The 22124-nt window shown below is 39.6% G+C and overlaps 1 protein-coding gene across 1 annotated transcript in view; it reads left to right on the top strand.

Annotated features, from left to right (window-relative positions):
• Nucleotides 1–6027: 6027 nt before the first annotated feature.
• The window catches only part of MATN2 (matrilin 2), a 64467-nt gene continuing 48370 nt past the window's right edge, over nt 6028–22124 (top strand). The window contains 2 exon segments of the mRNA XM_009324403.1: nt 6028–6105; nt 19603–20172. Of these exon segments, the coding sequence (XP_009322678.1) occupies nt 6039–6105; nt 19603–20172 (637 nt within the window). The 5' untranslated portion in view covers nt 6028–6038.

The following is a 22124-nucleotide window of genomic DNA, read 5'->3' as shown; positions in this document are numbered from 1 at the left end:
GTCTGCCTCAGAATACCCTTGAATCACTAACTGACTTTTAGATAATGGGTTTCCCAGATTCATCTGATACTACTGACAGCATGAATAGCCAAAGTTAGCCTCTTAAAAGGAGCTAATGAATGTGTTAACAAGGGGATACAGCTCTGCTGCTTTGCAGGACTTAGTGCAGTGGTGGGTTGGTTCATGTGCTGGAGTGCCCATAGTGCCTGCCATCAGGGTTGGGGGGGCAGATGAGGAATTTACAAACTTAGAGCACCTGCAACCTTGTTTCTTCTTAATGATTTAACCGTATCAGTGAGATGCAGTTGACAACCATGATTTTAGGGGCATCCTACCTGTCCTGTGATGCTGAGCCTAGTAAAGCCCTCCTTGTGCAACAAGGAGTCACAAAAAATCCAGTGCATCATTTGGTGGAACAGGATGACAGTAGAGTCCTCCTTTGTAAAGATGAAGGCAAGATGGTGCTTCTTGCTGATAAGCTAAATATCACTCTCCTGATTGTGGCCAGCTGCCCCCACACAACACCTGCATAGCTAGGGACAGATACTTCATGATGTGGGACTTTGCAGGACTCTATAGCTATTTTTCAGAACTGGAAAATGCCCGTGTCAGCAATCTGATCCAGAAAGATGGGGAAATTATTAATACTCTATATCCTGACACCCATGCCACACACACTGATTTTAATGAGTAATGGACTTGGTGTTCATGTGCTGGCTTATGGATAGTGAAATACCTTGGAACATGGGAACATGTTGTAACTGATAGTTAACAGGGCTTTACAGTGCCTGCTGCCCTTGATTTTTTTAATTTCTGAGGTGTTGGGATTGAGAATGAGATATTTTGTGGCTTTCATGTAATGAGCTCATTGGTTTTCCAAGTAACTCCCTGTGCTTGCTAACTTGGGGACATGGACTCTGATTTTATTGACTTACATAGGCCGCTTGCAGTTTCTTTAACTTTCAGTAAAAGCTTTTGATTTGATCACAGTTTCCTGCTATCTTAAAAATGGGTAGATAATAAGGAGTGCTGAAAGAACTTCAGAATGTTTTCCATTTTATGCACTTACATTCTTTGTAACTTACAAACGCTGAAGTTAGATCTGCTGGCAGCTTAATGAGAGTAAATGGCTGTCTCTTTTAACTATCAAACAAGGAAAGCTGAAGGCAGCCTCTATAGCGGTAATAACTGCTGCCTGTGGTGCTTTTTTTGTCTTCCCTTTTCTTCCCATCTATGACAAGAAATTACATAGGGTTCAAGAGAGGGGATGTTATCTGCAGTAACTGAAGGTGTTGATGTTCCAGGTAACTGCTGAGAATTGCCCCTTCTGAGCATTGTGCCAGTTTTGGTGGCAGCTGGAGAAGGTGGAGAGGTAGGGGTTTGTGGAATTCATGTTTCTGATTTAGCCTTGGAAGGGAACTTGTACTGCAAGATGAGGAAAGAGACTACCCAGAGGAGCAGGAGGCATGAGCTGAAACATATTACTACCCTGGTTTTCCAATTTCTTTTTCAGCATGATCTGCCCAGCAAAGACAGGTACATTTTTAAGGTACCTAAATGAAAAAGAGGTGACCTTCCAGGCCAGTGAAAGAGTTTCCCGATTCTGTGTGAAAGAAATTTCCCTGAAGTGGGGTAAGAGATGGAAGGACACTGACTTCAGCATGAGCCATGAGCACCTCTTCTCCCTTGACATTATTTAAGAGTTATGACAGTGAAGAGGACAAATCTTAATAACATGCACCATGCAGTGGAGAAGGTCATTGATTTATCACCACTGACACTGAATATTCAGTAGTGTCTCTGTCCAAAACAGCCACCAATCCCTTATGAGGAAACTTCCATGGAGTCCATGGAAGATACTTGAAAGGGTAGAAACAGGCTTGTGTTGTTTGAGTGCTGTCCAACAAAGGAAATAGGTATTTTAAAGATGAAGTCCCAATTTAATTTTTCAGTATTCTTACACTGTAGTTCATGAAAGTTGAAAATCCATAACAGTGCACAGGTAAAATCTATAAGAAAACACCATGGAAGTATTTAGCTCTTGACTAGCAGCCAGTTAGGGAGCAAGGGAAGCCTGAAAAGAACAAGAGAGCCTGTCTATTTACTTGCCATCTTCTAGGAGAATCTCCTTCTTTATACCAAACAACCAAACTTCTTCAAGACAGCTGCAGGTATTGCAAGCAGCCCTCACTAGATTGTACCTCTGTGAGCAGCAGTTGCCTGTTCACTGTTGGGAGCTTCTTCACATGTCCAGCAGAGCAGTGTGCTGTGCGGACTGCTCCAAGGTTGCTGTAAAAGCCCTGCATAGGACCCTCTTCTTCCTCTCTCCATGGGTAGAAGAATGGAGCAGTGGAAACCGGTGCATCTGGTGCTCAGCCTGGTTGAGCCCCATGTATTGCCACACCTCCTCTTGGTGCCTTTTGCTTTTGAGGTGTTTGGGATGTTTGCCATGCTGTGACTTGGTCTTGTCTTGGCCCGGGGGAGTTAGCTCCTGATGGTATAATGCTGAATACTCCTGCTGTGGCAGCTGGAATCGAAGTGCTTGAAACATATTTTCCAGGTAACCACAAAAATATGTGTTTGTAACTTTGGTACTTTGGGAATATGTTCTCAGCTCGGTAGAGCAAGGCTTAGACAGCAATGTGAAGCTGCAAAGGGCTGTGCCAGAAGCCTGGCTTAGCCTGCTGGGAAAATGAGGTGCTAAATACCGATTGTGGTGCAATAAACACCATCCAACTTCCAGAGTGAAGACAGGGGACCTTGCAGAAGACCCAGAAAATAAACAGAGAACCCTGGGAGGACTGTATGCGGCCAAGCCATGCAACCACAATGCAAACTGGTCATGTAAAAATGCAAGCAGCAGTGGACACAAATAGGTACCTGGAACTAGAGCAAAGCACACAAGTCCAGACTGTCATCACCTCAGGAAAGCAGCACAGAAGCTTTCAGTGTGGATGAAAGGGTGGCAACAGGCTTGGATCAGTGGTATCTGTTATCACATACATAGCCTTTGGCTTTGGGAACTTGTTTTTTTTTTTCTCATTGAAAATGGATGCAATTTCACTTAATTTTTATTTTAGATTATCTTATATATCAAAATTTGTAAGATGAGGCAACTAAAACTCTCCCCTGTTAAGCATTGCTTTCTTTTGAAACTATTTTAAAACACTGTTTGTGAGGGTAGGAGTGTGTTGATAATAGATTTTATTTTTAATGAGAATTGGATCCTTTTTGGTGGAACTGTAAGTACGCTTATTTTCTGCTGATCAGGCTGGTAAAGATATTGAGATCTAAGGTTCTAAAATTTCTGAATCAAAATGAAATACTATTGAACAACAGAAGTTATTTTAAGTTTGAATAAAAAGATCCCTAGAAAACTAGGCACTGTTATTCAGTGCTTCTGCTTCTTTAGTACTCCCCCCCTTACTTTTCAAAGGGACTGGTAAAATCATGCAAAATTGAAAATTTACTGCTTTAATATGTTTCAGAATTTGGTGACAGCTAATGAATGCTTATGGAGGCATTTTGGTTTATATGACCAGCTAATTATATGATATTTACATGCTATATAAACATTTTCCTAGCAGAATTCAAAGACAAAATCACAGCAAACAAACACTTTTTTTTTCTTACTTCTGAAGTTGCTTGGGGATAGTTGTGAGCCTAGTGAATTTGAAATTGCTACCAAATATCAAAAATTGCTACAAAGGTGTGAAATATGTTAAGTGCCAGAATGTAAGAGGGTTTATTTTGGGACACTTTGCAGAGCTGGTAGGACTGTCCTGAGTCACTTCTTTATCATGGTTTTCTTTGGCATCATGCTCTTAGCGGATGGTTCAGTGACATGCGAAGGTGCTCTGGCATGGTATCGTTGGTTCTCTATTAGTGTGCCATCAGGAACAGGTAAAGTGGCTTTAGCCCAATCTCCACAGCTGTTTAGGGTGGATAGGAAGGAGAGATGGGTTAGGCCACTGATAACTAGGTAACAGCCAGATAGCCCTTTCGAACAAGCTGTTCATGCCTGGTTCCTGTGACAGCCTTGCAAATAAGTATGAGGACTACTTCTCTACGCTCCCTAGTTCTCTGAGCATGGCTTCTATGTTTCTAAAATGTTGGTGCTAGAACTGGCATGTATCTTGGAGGTTCATTTGCCTTGTGTGTTCAAGGAACAGGCCAGAGAGAAGGGAGGCCTTGCAGAGCCCTGTGTTTGTTGCTCATGTCCTGAGAAGTGAGGAGACAAGCTGGGAGAAGCTTTCAACAGTAATCTCCAGCAGTAACAACTGGTGCCTCCAGCAAAATTTTGTCCCATTTTCAGTGGTGCATGCTGTTTGCAGTGTCCATCTGTTTCTGATTAGAGCACTGGAAACACTCTACCAATAATACCATCCAGGTGTCCATGCTGCTAGGGCTCCAAAAATTTTATTTTTTGTGGCCACTATTACAAGCGTCAACTATTTACATACATCTCTTTCCTAGTCTGAATGTTCTTAAATCATGTTTAACCTGTTACTGAGTAGTATTAAACGTTTAAGCAAGGCTGGGCATTTTGAGTGCAAAGACTCAGTTCATTTTGCTCACTGGCATATACACCAGAACATTGTGTTCGCATTTGGGGATGCTGAGTAGGATACACAAAAGGAAAAATAGATTGATAGACAGAAAAATAGAGCAATGTGTAATGGTCGTGCTGGACAGACTGAAGAATAATGTATAAAATCTCTTTATTAGAGAGAAAATATTTACTCAGAATTTTATATTCTGCCAGTGACTACCTCATGGTGAGAAAAAAATAAATTCTTTTTCTGAACTGGGGCATTTAGTTGCCTTCTGTTACAGATATGTGGCTTTATCTGCTTATCAGGTTTAGGACCCTATTAAAATTGTTTTCAACATCTTAGTTACTTAACCAAGAATTGCTGTTAAAATTTGCACTGCTTGTAAAGTTTCCACTCAGCTTCAGGTAGAATGGTTCTTTGTTGTGAAAGTGGGTAGTTTTATCCATCTCTTGCGCACCTAGGGGAGCTCTTGACTAAGCTTCATCATATCATCCAAGGCTGAATCTTGCTCCTGTGAGATGCTCTCTTCACAACCCACAACAATAAGGTTTTGGGGCAAGGTAGAAGGAATTGCCATTTGAGGAAGCCCACCAAGAGGGGACATGGCCAGAAGATGAGCCTTTAGCATGTCAGTCCTAGCTTTCTGCTTGGGGGCAGAGTCAGCCATGGCTTTTGATGGTGCCTTAACAAACTCCTGGGCAGGAATCATGTCTTAGTGTAGGAATTTTGCCTGTTAATTTGTTCTTCTGTATGACAGTCATACAGAAGAATACTGAGCTCATTGTCAGTCCTCAGAAGTCTCCTTGAATAAACGAGATTCATTCTGCACTGTTTTCTTCATGCTAGCAACCCCGGACAGTCTTCTGAAAAGGAAGCATGAGCTGTTGCCAGTTCACATTTATAGTTGCTGTTTCTGGAATATATTCCCTTCTCTTGTTTTAATTCTCCAAGATTTTCTGAAGCAAGTATCCCTCAGACTACAAGAACCATTAAACATCTGAAAAAATGCAACAGAGTGCTGAGTAGAATAATGAAAATATATTTGTGTCCTCCTTGAACCTGTTTACGCTGACAGGCTGACTGAAACAAAGTTGCTTTTCTTGCTTTAAAAATACTTGATTATTACGAATTATTGTAAAAGTCAATACCTTTTAAATGTTAACTATGAACTTCAACTAACAGTACTTGTAAACGTTATGCAGGGTCTGCTAACTGCTACTTTATTATGTAGATCTTCTTTCTTGAAGATGTAGGTATTATTCGATGCCAGTACATCTGCATGTTTGTGTGTGATGGGAGGGAAGCAATGCAGCTGGGTGGCTGACATGGCTACAGCGTATCTTTTTGTGTAATCAAAGAATCCTTCTGTCCTTTATTGCAGTTTCACATCCTTGAATGTCCCTCTATTTCTTGAAGATGAAGAAAATGATTGCATGCTTCTTTCTGCTATTTGGACACACTCTGCTTTCCACTGTCCCTGTCATGGCAAAAGATCTCCCTGGAGAACATTTCATCCGAAGAAGGGATGTTAACTCACAATCTCTACTACGTAAGTTACAAAAAAAACCAACCCAAAAACCAAACACCACCACCAAAAGCCATCTCAAATGCAAATGATAAAAGGCATGAGCAGCTGGCCAAACCTTGGCTGTTTATAATAAAAAGGATATTGCCGTTTGCAAGCAGGGATATGAGAAAGTTTGTTGGTCAGTTAGTAGCTGTTGAAAGAAGGTGTTTCTTTTGGGGTACTAGGTCTACTTTATGTGAGTGGTATGAAATAAATATTTGCTACAGGACTGTTGTCTTGGAAAAAAGACTTTATTTTCACTGTTTAGAGAAAATACATATTGGTCCATGGAGGTTCTGTCAAAGCTGCCTTTTACCATGCCAGCAAGTTTTAGCTGTCTATATGTGTGTTCTGTGCATAAGGATGATTGAACAGAAATCAGTGGCTATTGAAATGGGGCTTGTCATTTCATTACTTGATGTTAATCCCTTCATTTTGTCAGGTTAATTTTATTTATAATGAGTAGCTCATTTTTCCTCTTTTCCTCTGCCAAAAATCTGAGGACAGGATCTGGCAGTTTTAGCTTGTGGCTGTCATATTTTAAAACATAAGGTTCATCTCTCTCTTGTTGATCATTGCCTGAACGTCATCAAGCAGTTTGCTGGTCAATTTTTTCATCTGCTAACAGTTCGTGACTTAGAATCATTTTCTTTTGCTCATTGTTTAAAGTAATTGTCAGATTATGAAAACATAGCATGGATGGGGTTTGGACATGGCCCATCATTAGGGATTCATGATGCACATCAATAGTAGACCTAATCAGATATCTCTCTCCAGCCACTGGGAGATGTTAAGTGGCCTTCCTCCCCATAAAGGTGACCTAACCTAGGTGAACATGAGGAATGTGAAATGTCCTGCAGAAGATGTATTGGGAAGAAAAAAGAAGAAACAAAGCCAGAATATCGGAGAATGGGTGACAGAGAAGGCAGCACCAAGTTTTATCAGTGAAACTCTTCTCCAAACAAAATTTAATCCTTTAAATATGTAAAATTCCATAAAGTACCATTCACAATCTGTCCTTTGTTAACTTAAAACCAGCGGATTTCAATTCCTATAGAACGAATTTAAGCCAAATGACAACACATTTCCCTTTCTTATTCATCTTTCTCAAAACTAATAGATGTGGTCTTGAGACACTTAGGGTTCTGCAGCTGAAGGCTGAAAACCACAGCTCTGGAGATCTAGTCCATCAAAAAACATGCATGTGAAACAGCAAAGAGGAACACATTCACACCTTACTCAACAAGACTCTCAAACTTTCTAAACTCCTAAATTCTAAAATGCGGTTAAATAGCAGCCCCTCCTGAATATTTTAGGGTCCCTAAGCAAATACCCTAAGTGAGCTTATTACTTTAAGAAATAAACTACCAGTCTCTGAAAAAAGGAACGCAATGGCAAGGTGTAATGTGGAGAAACTGAAAGGTGTCACGTTTCTCAGCTTGTCTTTTTCCCCTATGATTTTTAAAATTGCTTTTATAGCCTCTTTTTCATATTTTAAATAGTGGAAAATATATTAAAAGAATTAGCACTCAATATAAATCAAAATGTATAGATTAAATTATTTCTTTCTTCTTTCAAAAGCCAAGCAATTTGTGGTCCCTGCATTTAGAAAATTTTGGATCCCTATTCAGTTTGGCATGTGCAGAATGCAAACAATTCTGGCAGCTCTGGCTGAAAGAACCTTTTCAAGACATCCAATGATGCAGGAAACTTGGGACATTCTCTGGTCCAGCCCATAAAAGTACGTGGCAGTTTGGAGTCAGACTCTTGGGTCTTGCATTCTGTTACAATAAATTAGGTCACCTGCTTCAAATTCAGCAGTGCATATAAACAGTGGGATGGTTAAAACATGCCTCTCTGTAAAGAACAGAATGTGTAAAATGCATGCCGCTCTCTGGAAAGCTGTAGTGTTCCTTAAATGACATGAGAAAGAAGGGGGCCAAACCATGATTTCAGTGACATCAAGTCTATTGACTTCATAAAATCACTCCAGACTTACAGCAATTTAACAGGGGTTAGAAGCTGTCCCGTTCCATATAATATGTATATTATAAATAGTGGTGGCGATGACAATTGCTGCTGTTGTGGAAAGACTTGGTTGGCAGGCAAAAGTGAGCAATATAGCTGCAAAGAACCAACAGATACCTGGAAAAGTAATAAAAGTTCAGGTTGGGGGGTTTTTTTTGGGTGGAGGTCTCTCTGTTTTTAGGACTAAAATGTAAATATTAGTAGCGTTAAAATGATTTTATTCCTTTTTTCTTCATTTTACCAATTTTTAAAACAAAAGCATACTAGTGTGATAACTGTTTACTGGTAAAATACTAGTGGTGGCCATGTACAGAAGTGAAAGTCCTTGCTCCAGGAAACTGACAACATAAATGAGCAAAATGGAATGGATGAAAAATCCTGTGGGATTGTCCACATAGAGATAAAAGTACTTTGGGATCCAACTTTAGGAGGATTTAATTTTTTGGCAGCCATGCACTAATACTGCGTAGAATTCTTAATTGTCTTGTTAGGGCTGATAGCCTGTATGTTTTAACGAAGGTTTCAGAAGGAATGAGCTGTCTTTTCTATGTTTTTCTTATCCCCAGTCTTTCTGCTAAACCTTGATGTGTGTCTTAATTTGGCAGATCTTTGCATTGCTTTTTGTTGTTTAACCAAACCTTGGCTTAGCTAATTATATATATAGCTAATTATATATAGCTAATAATTTCCATTAAAGATCTGAAATCTTTTGTGCAAGGGGTGATTAGACATAAAGGTTTGGAACTCTCTCTCTGTGGCCCTTGAAAGCTAAACTACTTTGAACAGGTTTTCAGGTTTTTCTTTCTTTAAACACGGAATCAAACTTAAAAGTATTTAAAACTTGTCAATTGTACCAGTTTAATTAAATTTGTCAATATTTTCTTAAATCTTGCAGCGTATTAGTTGTAGAACATGTGTAGGTGGTTTAGAGATAGAAAATATACATGTATTTCTCATAATAACAGAATTTGTATTAGATTGCTGGAAAATGTTGTTTCAATGTAGGTGTTTTTATGTTTTAAAGGATCATTTCCATAGTCCTGCAAAATCTTGTGAACTAACAGAAAGAAATAGGATGGGCCATTTCTCTTTCCTGTAGAAGAGGGCGGTCGCCTCTCCCCTTAAGTGACATATGAACTAAATTTTGCCTTCTCTTTCCACTCATCAGTAATTTGATCCTGAGTATTAGATCTTTGGCCTTATTCTCATTCCTTAAAGGAAACCTTAAAGTAAATTAATTTTTTCTTTTAGAATATTCTCATTTAAAGGCTTTATCAGAGCTCTGAAGAGTTTTTACTTAGCTCTCTGACAAAATCATTGTCCGGCTGAGCGCAGCTGCTTTGTTAGATTACACACAGATCACTGAAAGCACAGTTTGCCAGCTTAGCATTAGTTTTTGAATACTGAAGAAAAGCAGTAATGGAAATATACTTGGCTACATGGTTTTAAAGATAAAATTATGTCTATTACGTTAGCTAACTCCATTCAGATATAGCTGAAGTGGACTTCTGCACCTAAATGGACTAATCAAGAGCTGTGTCAGTTGTCCAGAGTGGTGATTCCCATACTGTGATTTCAAGGCCATGGTCAGAGGTCTACAGCACCTTTCAACAGGTTCCATGCTCAGAAGGACCACATACCCAGTCCTTGTGAGATGTAGCTTTTTTTGATGTTCGATGATGTGGAGTGTTTTGGTGGAGGGGATTTGGGACCTACGCCCTACTGCATCTTAATCATTTATTATAAAACAAAGCAAAGCAAAATTTCAACACTGTGGACAAAACACAAGGTTTTGTGTTTGTTTTTTTCTTGGTGAACTCTGTTCTTGTAAACTGGGCATGTATTTCATGTCACATGGGCATATTTCTTTGGAGAGCTCTGAAGTGGATGCATGGGAATAATTGAATAAGCTGTAGAATAATATTCTAAGCGATGACATTCCTTCTGTTCCTTAGGAATATAAAACATGCACCTACCTGTTTTTGAAAATAACTATTTATGTGAGGAGAAAAGCTCATTTAGGGGGCATTCCTTTAGATACTACATGATACCATAAGAAAGAAACTACAAGAGATTAACTGATACTGCACAAATTGAAACAGAGAGGGGAAAGGAGGCCAAGAAGGAAATGTACTTGGCTCCTGTTCAGTGGAAACTGCTGCTAAATGCAAATGTCCCTGTCTGTGTTAAATTATATTTTGCAACAAAATATATAATGATTTATCTCTTGGTTGCATGTATATGATTCCACTAATAATATGAAAGGAAGTAATGTGAAGTACACAGAGTGCTCACTACATTTATTAATCACTCACTACAGTCAGTTAAAATTATTCCAAACATTCTTATATCCCGCCCAGTTCTTACACGTGTGTGTGTAACTTTAGAGCTCAAGAACATTATCAGGTTAACCATTCTGGGTTAAATTTTAGCCACAAATCAGAGGGGGAAGTATGTGACAAAAGTGAGTCCAGTCCATGATGCTTCTGTGGAGTGCAGGTAAGATTTCTGTTTAGTTTTGGGTGAATTCATTGTACATTTATACACTAAGAGCTGGCCAGAGATCTCTAAATCCTGCTAATGTGGACTGCTGACCCAACATGGGATGATAACTGAAAACTGCTGTAAGAAACTCATTCACAGCTTCAACATATGTGTATATGTGTTATTTCTTTACGTAAGTGCAACCCTGCCAAGATTTTTGTCCTCAGAAGTGTTACATAGACTCATTGCAACTGAAGTCTGCATTGCAGTTGAAGTCAGAATTGTGTCATGATAACTATATCACGTGCTTGACATACTATGCTGGTATAGGATTTGGGGAGATCAAAACTGTTCCAGGCAGCAGATGAAGGTTGGAAGAGGTTGCAAATTACATCTTTTGAATTATCATGTATTTAGTTAAAATATAAGCAAATTCCTTTTCTTATTAAAAGGTAACCAAACTTTTATAAGGTTACAAGATAATCAAATACCTATCAATTTAGACTCTCTCTAATCAAAACATAAAATTGCCGTATAAATATAGATGTGTTATATTTGGAAAGAGAGAGAGCAAAGCATTTTACAGGCTGGTAAATCACCTGTTTCTTCCTTCTGAGTTGTGTAGGTACATCTTACAAACATTGTGCCTCAAGGCAGAATTAGCAGTTGTGTGTTTTGTTTCCCAGTAGTGATTGTCTCAATAGCTGAGAGGTCTCCTGTGGACTTTATGCCAAGTGTTTAAACTTCAGCTTTCATCTTACTCTCTCAGCTGTCAGCCTGTCCTCTGCAATAGCTGTTGTCCATTGTCTACTTGGCTGGGGTCTACAACAGTAGCAGGAAGGTTGCACTTGCTCAGACCACCCTGCTCTTTCGCGTTTCTGGGTTTTGTTTGCAGTGGGAGACCCTCTCTCTATGGCTCTGAGGCTTGGTAGCCTGGCTTGTGCTGAGGCTGTGCCTCCCCAGCCCCTAACAGGGGTCCTGGAGTCCAAGAAGACGAGATCTGAATGGCGATCGTATCCCTGCCCAGCCAGTTGTTCCCTGCAGAAGTTATTATCCCTTAAGCAGGCCCAACTAATGAGCCATGAGGGCTAGCTGGGACCATGACAGACCCCAGGGATTTGTGTCCTATTCTGAATACGCTCATCTGCAGCCAGCTATCATGGAGATCAGAAAGTTTGGATTTTGGTCTGTGTTGGTGATTTTTAACCACATAACAACATTATGCTTGCCAACTATCATATTTAGTATTCGTTATTAATTTTCAAGTCATGTATCAAAATAGCATTCACTTTTCAGTCACTTAAAGGGCAATTCAGTAATTAATGTTATATGGGATATAATTCTATTTCTAGCAGCACAAGAAATTTTCTGTTTCTGCAGTATTTCTTTAATGTGTATTTCCCTAGCAAAGGTTTTTCTTTCCCTCCTTCCTCCTTCCTCTCTTCTCTCTTCTCTTTGTTTTGTTTTCTTATTCTTTTGTCTTTTTTCCCCCTTTTTTTTCCTTTTCCTTTTTTTTTTAAAGTGATTTGTAAGTTTTCCACAAGGAGGAGAGAATATCTGCTGCTACAGAAAAAACTGAGTCATGTACTAAACTGCAAATGCTCTTTGTATTTTGGAAATTGTTTGTTACAACCCCCACAAATTACTGTGAAATACCATTTCTGTTTGAAAAAGAGTTTGACTTGACAATAATTCACTGAGTAAAATTACAAACTTCGTTTTTATGTGTATATTCTCAAAGAGCTCAAAGCCTCCTCTGTCTGTTTTGTCTTGAAGGAAGATCAGGCCAAAAGAAAGAACATTGAACGTTCAAAAGTGTGGTGTTTTTGGCTTCATTGTGAGTACTTTAGCTTAATAATTAAAAAAGCACATATGTGCAAAATTAACTTGAAAATCCTGGGAACAGCATTTGCATAACTTAAGGAGCGTCTCATTTTACAAACATGAGTGGGTAATCAGACACTATTGTGAATGAAGACAACATGCCTTTAAATTGCTTGGGAAGCTAGAAGACACCGTCTATTTATTTAAGTACTGCTGAAGTGGTAGAACTAATGGTTTGCTAGTGGGCATGATACCCCACATATTTTGGGGGGCATGGGGAAATGGTATAGGGCACTATCCCATGTTTCTGAAACTATTCTGGAAAAGAGCCTAATACTTAGACTGTTACCAATGGATAGAAATGTGTGGTTTCAGGTCAGCTGATCAATGAGTAATGTTGAGGTTGCTAACAGCTTTCCCCGTAAACAAAGACATGGGCGACTTTAAGTATGGGTAGGAGTTTTTAAAATGTTAAGCTAATGTCCTGAAAGCAGAACAGCACAAACTCATTAAGGTCACATTTTTTCACTGAATTTTCTGCGCTGCTACTAAGAGTTATTTGCTTTCTCTATCTGTTCCTTCTCTAATAATTTCTGTGTCCTTCCAACAGCGCCCCAAGTAGCTTAGGCAAAATAGGAGTTTCAGATCTTCAAGGAGAAAGATATGAAGATCATCTTCTCCTATACATCACCTTTTTTTGTGTTGGTTGTGATTTGTTGTTTTACAGATGTGTGCAGGAAAAGACAGAATCACAGGCAGAGTAAACGCCTCCAGACTGTCTGTGGGAACTGGATTCAAAGTAGCATTAACTGTGTGTGCTACAAGATCTCTCCATCATGGCTCAGAAAATGAATTCCTCCTCTCTCATGGGTGTGAGCTATGCTCAGCTGAGAGCACGTAACATTTGTTTCTGTCAGGAAGCAGTGGGTAGATGTTGATGCTGCCGGGACTGGCATGGGGATATCAGGATGCTTCATCCCTCTGTCCAGGGGTTCCCCTGCCTGCAAGGGAAAGCAGCCTGCTCCCCGGTCCTCCTGACCATGAAAGCAGGTTTGACTCCTGTCAGAAAACCCAACAGTTTCCATCTCAGAACAGCTGAAATATGCAAAAAGAACAAGGAAACTTGAGAATATCCCTACACCATACTTTGGCTTCATGCCCGAGACAGCACCAGTTTCAGTAAAGAAATGGAGAAATACTAGGAGTCAGTTTTGGGACTCTGGAATTAGAGGGACTTTATACTAATAATGACCTTGTTATTTTGGAAAGGATGACAGGGAAGGAATAGAAATAGTGAGGTGAAATGAAAACAAGGTAATGGACCCTCCTGCAGTGACTGATAATGAAGCATTTGCATGTAGAAGGAAATAGAAGTCTGTGGACAAGAGCCTCCTGCTGTACAGGTCTCCCAGAAATTTTGGAAGTTCAGAAAAGATTTTGTCAGAGGCAATAAAGAAATGTCTGGAGGCTGTGTTGCATTTAGAGAGTGTTCCCAGATGAAGAAATTTGTAAGGAGGAATGGGTGAGCTGCCAAACTCATAATGAATCTTTGGGTTAGAGCCAGAGGCCTGTGAGTTTGGGGAAAGACTCAGAGCAAGGAGTACGGGGGCAGGTCTTGGACCAAGGGTCTGTCCCAGAGCTGGCAAGGGGTGGAGTCACCTGCAGAACCAAGTGCAGCACGTATGCGTGCCAGGAAAGGGGTACTGAGCAGTTTCTAACGTTTACTTCAGGAACTAGGTATGATTATATCTGAAATGCATCATACCATCCTTTACCCTTCTTTGAATTAAAATGAGAAAAAAGAAAGGGAGTGGAAGCTAACTTGCACAAAATGTCTCACTAGAGCCAAGAAGTGCTTGGAATTACTGCTATTCATTTACTCTTGGCAACAACCACAAAATGTGTTTTCCAAACAGGAACAATGTTACGTTAACTGCTATGTACTTCATGCTTGATCTTTGCAAATGAAGCTACTGCAGTTTCCTAGAAGGTGTATGTAGGTAATACGTAGACATGTCTTTCTTCCCATCCGAGCGTTTTGCTCTTGGTATATTTATGAATGAATTGCAAATTTGGGTATTCTTTACTTGTATGATTGTATGGCAAGAAGATTAAACCTTCCTGATGAACTAAGAAATCTTTTGGAAATATCTGAGAACCTGTCAAACCCAATCTTTCTGGCTGGATATTTAGCTAGGGAAAACCAGAATTCTGGACTTTAAGAACAATTATTTGACACCCAGCAAGTTCATACTTTTTGAAACAAATTTGGTAGGTGTTATACCGAGATTTATAAAGAAGTTGTAAAGAAAAGAGAGGCAAGTAAGGTTGAGGGCTAGAGGGAAAATGAAATAATGAAATGGCAAAGAAAGAAGAGAAATTTAGGAAGAAGTTTTATAACGTGCTAGCTGGGAGAATAGTTTTCTCCTCTTTTATTTAATTCTGAGTGAAAACTTTTGTTCTGTTACTCAAAGATAAAATCTAAAAATAAACCTGGTGTTATTGCTGGCAGTGTTGCAGGACATGTAATTTTTTGTATATGTATTACTGTGGAGTGAGCTAAGAAACACAATATATTGAGTCTTAAAATTGCCATTAATGCATTGCCTACTCAGGCAATAATTTTTCTATGATCTCATTTTTTCTTAACTGATCTCATCCTTCCTTTTGCTTAAATTGTCTTACTCTATAACAAACATCTTCATGGAACTAATATTTACTTGTTATAAATTACTTTTTCAATGTCTTAACTTTGCTGTAGTATTTACCAAATTGAGCTAACCTCCTTTTGCTTTGCATACAGCAATAGCTTTCTTTAACATTTATCCATTCTCATGTATTAGGATAAAGCCCTACATAACCGAATAAGTAATATCGAGGTTAAAAAAAATATTAAGGAGTCATAAAGATGTAGGACAACAATAGAAAATAACTAACTCATTTTTAAACAATCAATCTTTGCAAGGGAGCTGGCTTGCAAAAACTTTTGAAAAATCACCATCTAAAACTTGGGTCCTTTGAATGTGTTCAGTTTGAATATCCCAAAATGGAAATGTTTGAGGAAATTAAGCAGTGTCAGGGGACATTCTTGGGCATTGGGACTCCACCATTATTGTTGCTGTTAAATTGCTGGAGCTGTCTCTGGCCCACAGTGATTAGCCCTCCCCAAGCAATCCCCGTGCGTGGTTCAGAGGCTACAGGGGGACAGGGATTATTCCCAGTAGGCAGCTTGCATACAGCCACTCTATTTTAGCGGGAAGGTGGTTTAATACTGTGGATGCAGGCCAGCTGGCCTCTGAGCTTATCTTGTATCTTAGGCTGCTCTCTGGCACTGAGACCAGTGGTATAAACCAGCCTGCTTCTGTACTACTAAATACCCTGAGCTTACAGAGTCGTTGCATCCACATTGCTTATTAGGATGGGCCCCTGGCTCATGCTGCTTCCCATATCATGCCTTAGGATTGTTTGAGAAAATGTTAATTGTCCTAGGACAAACAATACCAGGAACTGTTCTAATGATTTAACAGCCTAGAAGAGTCAATTCCAATGCCCAAGAAAACTCCCTGGTGCTGCTTTAGTTATGTTAAGGCAATGTAGCATTACTTAGGAATAAGCTGAGAGGGTACAAACACGCTCCCGGAGACCCTGGGAGGGTGAGCAAAGTCAAAGCAGTGTAAGCTTTGTCAAAGCCAAAGTAGGGGTTCAGGCCTGAGCATAATTTGCTTTGAGAAAGGAGTAGAAGGAAACCTGCAGGGATCAGAGAAAATAATCTAATAGAATTTTCAGCTTTAGAGGAAATTAAGATGCTCAATGTGAAATATTCTTTTAAGCTTTGTTTTATGTATCTCTTGGTAATTGGATCCCAGCTGGATTCTTCCAAGTAGAACTGAGATTTCCTTGCATTGTTAATTTTGCAAAGTTGTCATCACTGTAACTGTCATTTACAGACAAACTGGATATTGAGTGGAGGAGGAGAACACTTTTACTATTGACTTGACCTTTCCTTCCCTTGCCTTGTCTGTCCTTGTCTTGCCTGTCCTGGCCTTGCCTTTGGATAATACAACTCACATTGAGGGTTTTTTTAACTTTTGTGTTGGCAATACAAAACCCCTGCTGACTTAGAAGCAGGTTTATGGATGAGTAGCTCTCATACAATGAGTATGTCACTTTTCATAATAAGAGTGGAAGGGAGTTACTTTTGGGTACAAGGATGTTGCCAAAGTTGTGAGAAAGTTCCCTGTTTAAAATGAGAGCTGGTAAGAGGGAGAGGTTATAGTTTACAGGGCAAGTGCAAAAGCGTGCAACTGCTAAAAAGGTATCACTGAAAGTTTATCTGAGGGGATGAGTGTTCAGAGCTGTTAGTCATTACTGATTGCCACTCCTCAAAATACCACCCAGCTGGAGCTTTTCTTAGTAAAAGAGTTATGTTTTATTTTTCATGGAGCCCATCTCAGCTAAATCAACTTTAATAATTACAAGGTTATTAAAAATTCCCACCAAGTCAGAAGACAAAGATTTTAAATACATTTTAATTTGGAAATGTTTGGTATTTCTATAGATAGAATTTTGCTAGTGAAAGTAGTTTTGAAATATGCTGTATTACATTCAGACTGGTAGATTTTTCTTAAGTAATTTAGCACAATGGGGTGTGTTTCTGTTAGTACTATCCACTAATGCCATCCAGGTTTTTTCCCACCAAGATTCATGCCTGACTTCAAAATAGGTAACTGAGTCTCTTCAAACTGGGATCCAAATCTTTATATTCAAATTAAAAGGATTCAACACCATGGCTCTAGTTTTGACTTGTTTTAAGGGAAATAAAACAGCAGTCATTTTACCCTTTTCCCTTTTCTGTCCTTCCCCTTATATACACACATATATTCTTAGCCTTTTTTCTGTAATTATCTTTCTTTCTGCTTGCTCTTCTCCCACAAATCATATCTTAGCGTTATCTTTGTATTACAACCGTGCTGGAATATTTCATGTCGTATTAGTAAAAATAATTAATAATTAGATATGCCACTAAGATAGTAAGATGGAAAATAGTTAATATGCCAGGATATCTGTATCCCATTAGAACTGGAATTTTGTTTCTGCTCAAGCTGGCTTGCATTCAACATCCTCTGATTTTGAAATAAGCAACCCAAGCATATTCCTACACTCATGAATAAAGCCATACTGTAGACTGGACATGAATAAATCCAGGCAGTCATTTTTATTGTCATCAAAGAGCATTTTTATTCTATGCCCACAAATGTTCTCGGTAATCTATGAAAGAGGCCTCTGAGTTAACAAGTGAAAACAGGCATCTTTCTCACCCCTTGCCTTGGCAGAAGTACATGGTTAGCATTCATCAGCAGTCACAAGTGAACTCATGTAAAGGCTTGTCTACAGACAGATGTTTTTCCAATTGAGTCTTTGATTGGCCCACTTGTACTTGTGCAGTATGACATGACCTTTAATTATACAGTCAAATACTACTTCTCCACCGAGCATTTGCCTCATTCAGTGCACAAGATGGATGAGAGTGCACTGGGAATTGAATTGGGTTGGGCAATAAGGGAGATTACTGATTAGGGGTATCTCAACTTAGTAAAATGAGGACACCACTGCAGTTTGATGGGCATTCTTGCCACCTTTAGTCTTTCAGGCCAGGCAGACAAACGGGCAACTAGCTACCTCACAAGTTTATTTATAGCCACAGGAATTTAAGAACATGAGCAGACACACTGATTGAAGCCATAGGTCTATCTAACCCAGTGTCCTATCTCTGACAGCAGTCAAAAGTGGATGCATATGAAAAAGTTAAAGGACAAGACAATACTACCTGCAGGTATTCCCCTAACTGCCATGCTTTTGTGGCTCAGGGATTTCCTAATCTGGAGGGGTCTTTAATGTGAATATTAAACCTCGGTTGATTTCTCTTTACTGGCATCCCATTAAGCCCTTTAAAGTCCTTTTAATCTTTTGCCATATGCTGCCTTCTGTGGCAAGGCTCATGGCTCACCTCCCCCTGCTTGCCTTAAGCCTGCCATGTGCTGGCTTTCTGTGAATGGTCAGTCCCTATCCATTCTCATCATGCAACTCATGCATATGCTCATATTCTTTCAAAAAAGAAGGATGCTGAGCAGAAGCCAGAGGATGTACCCAGGGTCCCAGAAAGCTTGTAGCATGCCCAGAAGGGAGCCAACCTTCACTCCTGCTGTTATCCATGACAGCTTGGCTTGCCTGCCTGTGCAATTGTCAGATATAGACATACCCTGTGGTATTTCTGCTTCAGTGGCTCATGGAGAAAAAGGCTGCTGATGGCTGAAATAGAAGATTTCAGGAAGTGTATGAGTGGTCTTTTGGCCAAGTTGAGTGCCGCTATAGACAACAGGATTTTCTCTCTGATGCAGCCACAGAATTTCTGTGTGATGCTGAGATAGTCCAATAGACAAGACATTTCCCAGATGGCCATTAATTATGCGTTTGAAATCATGGGGTTTGACTTGCAGAAGTGCTGAGCACTCACAGCTGCAGCTGACATCATTGAGAGCTCTACTTTGTACATGCGAAGTGCTGCTTAATGCCAAGTTCCCTGAAAAATCAGTCCCTTCACGTCTCATATCGGCCACTGCAATTAACAGATGCTTTTGACCTGAATTTCTTTGTATTCTGTTTTCCCTTTTGTAATGGAGGGCTGATGTCACCCTGCCTCATCGGAGTGTTAGATTTCTAAATTCTCAGGCGCTACCACAAAAAGCATCACAGTGTAGCCCACTCAAATAGTAACTATGGAATTCAGGGGGGGTTTCAATCCTGCTTGGGGTATGAGGTCAAAATCTCAACAGCAATGACAAAACAGGGTACGGCACAAGTATCTACCCATTCCACTGCCATTAGCCATTCTGGGCATTGATCTCACAAAAAAAGAAAATATATATATACTGATCATGTAACAGGCAGCTTTTGTTATTTACTGGAGGCTGACTTTGTGTTGCCCAAGTAGCCTCAGTTCTGGCATCTCCTATTTTTCCTGTATTTTCCCAGCACTTGTCCGGGTGTTTGTTTAGAGAGCATGTTTGAGGCGTCAGGTCAACCTGAACCGATTTGCATTTTGAAATTCTTGTAAAGTATTTTTGCTTGCATTTTGCCTTCCAGAAAATACTTGCAACCACAAACGTCTGGACCTTGTCTTCATCATTGACAGCTCTCGCAGTGTACGTCCTCATGACTTTGAAAAAGTGAAGGAGTTCATTTTAACCATCTTGCAGTTTCTGGACATCAGTCCTGATGCCACCCGCGTAGGTCTGATTCAGTATGGCAGCACAGTCAAACACGAGTTTTCGCTGAAGACATTCAGGAGGAAGCAGGATATCGAAAGAGCAGTGAAGAGGATGATGCACCTGGCAACCGGCACCATGACTGGACTGGCTATTCAGTATGCAGTGAACATCGCATTTTCAGAGTCAGAAGGAGCTCGACCTCTGAAGCAGAATGTGCCCCGAATTATCATGATAGTGACGGATGGGAGACCTCAGGATCCAGTGGCAGAGATTGCCACTAAAGCACGTAACTCAGGAATCCTGATTTTTGCCATCGGCGTGGGAAGAGTAGATATGAACACGCTGAAGTCCATTGGGAGTGAACCGCATGAAGAGCATGTGTTTCTGGTTGCTAATTTCAGTCAGATTGAAACACTGACCTCTGCCTTCCAGACTAAACTTTGTGGTAAGGTTTTTATCTATAGATTTGAATGCATAGATGAAAGTAAACATAGAAAAAAATTGTGCATTATAATTAAACTTTTTTTTTTACATGGAACCTTATCTGTTAGATATAATATATCTATTGAAAAAAAGGGAGACTAGCCAGACAACAACAGCAGTAATACATATGGGGAAAAACTAATTATACTGCTAAGTGCCATAAAATGTGATCTAATTCCTAGTGGTAATAAGCAGTGAGGCAAACACACATATCATGATTTTCCTATTCATTGCATAATAGCAATAAATTTACAACCCTCTGCTATTTGAGTATTAGATAAGTTGTTTCATCTATTGATTTTAAATGTGATATCCCTTAGTACTGAAACTTCCAACTGATAAACAGTATTTTGGTTATTTAAAAAATTCTATGGAGTTCATGGATTCCTCTTCCAAAGCTTACATATTAATTCTATGCAAACAATTATCTCTGTTGCATGCCTTGTGACTGGAAGTGAGACACAGAGACATGGTAGTGTTTTTATTCCATCTGTTTTAAATACAGAAAGCTAGGAAAAGCCATTACAATGATATTATTCATTCATACAATAAAGTAAACAATCTTTTAATAGGTATCAATTTACAACAGAGAAATTGCTTCCATCTGTAATTCCCTGATAGAAATTACCTTTTACAAATATCATGGCATACATAATCCATTTTATTCCAATCTGTGTACTTAATATAATTTTCTTCTTTAGTTTTTCCTGAGATAAATATGAAAGATCTTCATACAGATTTGGCATTAAGCTGAGGCATTTTCAGCAGAGTCCAGAAAAGGAATGCATGATGAGACTGAATGCTCACTCATCTCTAGGGATGCTTTTGTCAGAAAAGAACTGAGGCTTATTGCCAGGATAGTCTGGAGAATTTTCCTTCCTTGGTCTTTTCCAAAATTGTTTCAAAGAGCAACAGGGCTCCAGCTGAACTGCATCAGCACAAAACACCATCACAGACATTCATCAGATAACAGATTTTTTTCCTGTTTCTTCCTTGCCATATTATTAGCTGGTGTAGTAAGATACATTTAAAAACCAAGAAAGAGTAAACTAAATATGGATTGAGGGTTTAAATGGAATGAACAGCAAATGCTTCAAAACTTCATCTTATTGGATTTTTTTAATTGCATTTTGGAAACAAATCCAGTACAAATACCACTTACTTGCTTTTCTTCTGACTAGGCAGTGTCCAGTAAATGTATTAGAGTTTTATAGTTCACTTTTAATCCAAATACATGTGTTCCTCAGTAAAACCACCCCCCTGCAGATGGAGGACTATGGAGGTGGCAAAGATTGCTGCTGCCTCCTTTTCTCAGGGAATGCCTCCACAACGTTTGCTGTGTCAGGAATTGAAGGTGAGATCCAAAAACGCACTTAAAAACCCAGGCCCAGATGCAACAGAGAATTTAAGCTGTTAGATTCTTATGGATTTCAACTTAAGGGACTAAATTGCAGATAGGATCCTTAATATTTTATTGAGTCTGGGCTGTGAAGCAGCATTCAGCTTGCTGAATTTCAAGAGAGCAATCTAAGCATCCATAGCCTCTGCTTCCTAGAGCACCTACATTCCTCCTGGGAAATATGGTTGTTTTTTTAAAGTCCTCCCCAGTGTGGACCCAGAGGCAATATCATTGTAGCTGAGTCGAACATCTGGACACCTTGTTTCTTTTCTAGAGCAATTGAAGGCACCCCTCTGGTCTAGGGTCCTGGCATGCCTTGTGTCTGGATTGTCCTTGTGTCTGTGGGTATGTGTCTTCCTGGTTCCTGTGAAGATAAGACCAAAACCTGGCCAAGTGATTAAGCTCTGTGGGGAAAATTAAAAAGTACACCAAATTAACCACTGTTTACCCATGGATGGCAGAGGTTACCCAGTGCCTGGCAGCTATATTCCCAGAAGAATCCATATAAACTGGCT

Source organism: Pygoscelis adeliae, unplaced genomic scaffold, assembly GCF_000699105.1.
Source record: "Pygoscelis adeliae isolate BGI_AS28 unplaced genomic scaffold, ASM69910v1 Scaffold145, whole genome shotgun sequence".
Classification (NCBI taxonomy): domain Eukaryota; kingdom Metazoa; phylum Chordata; class Aves; order Sphenisciformes; family Spheniscidae; genus Pygoscelis; species Pygoscelis adeliae.
The sequence above is the reverse complement of the archived record's forward strand: the minus strand, read 5'-3'. Positions and strand labels throughout refer to the sequence as shown.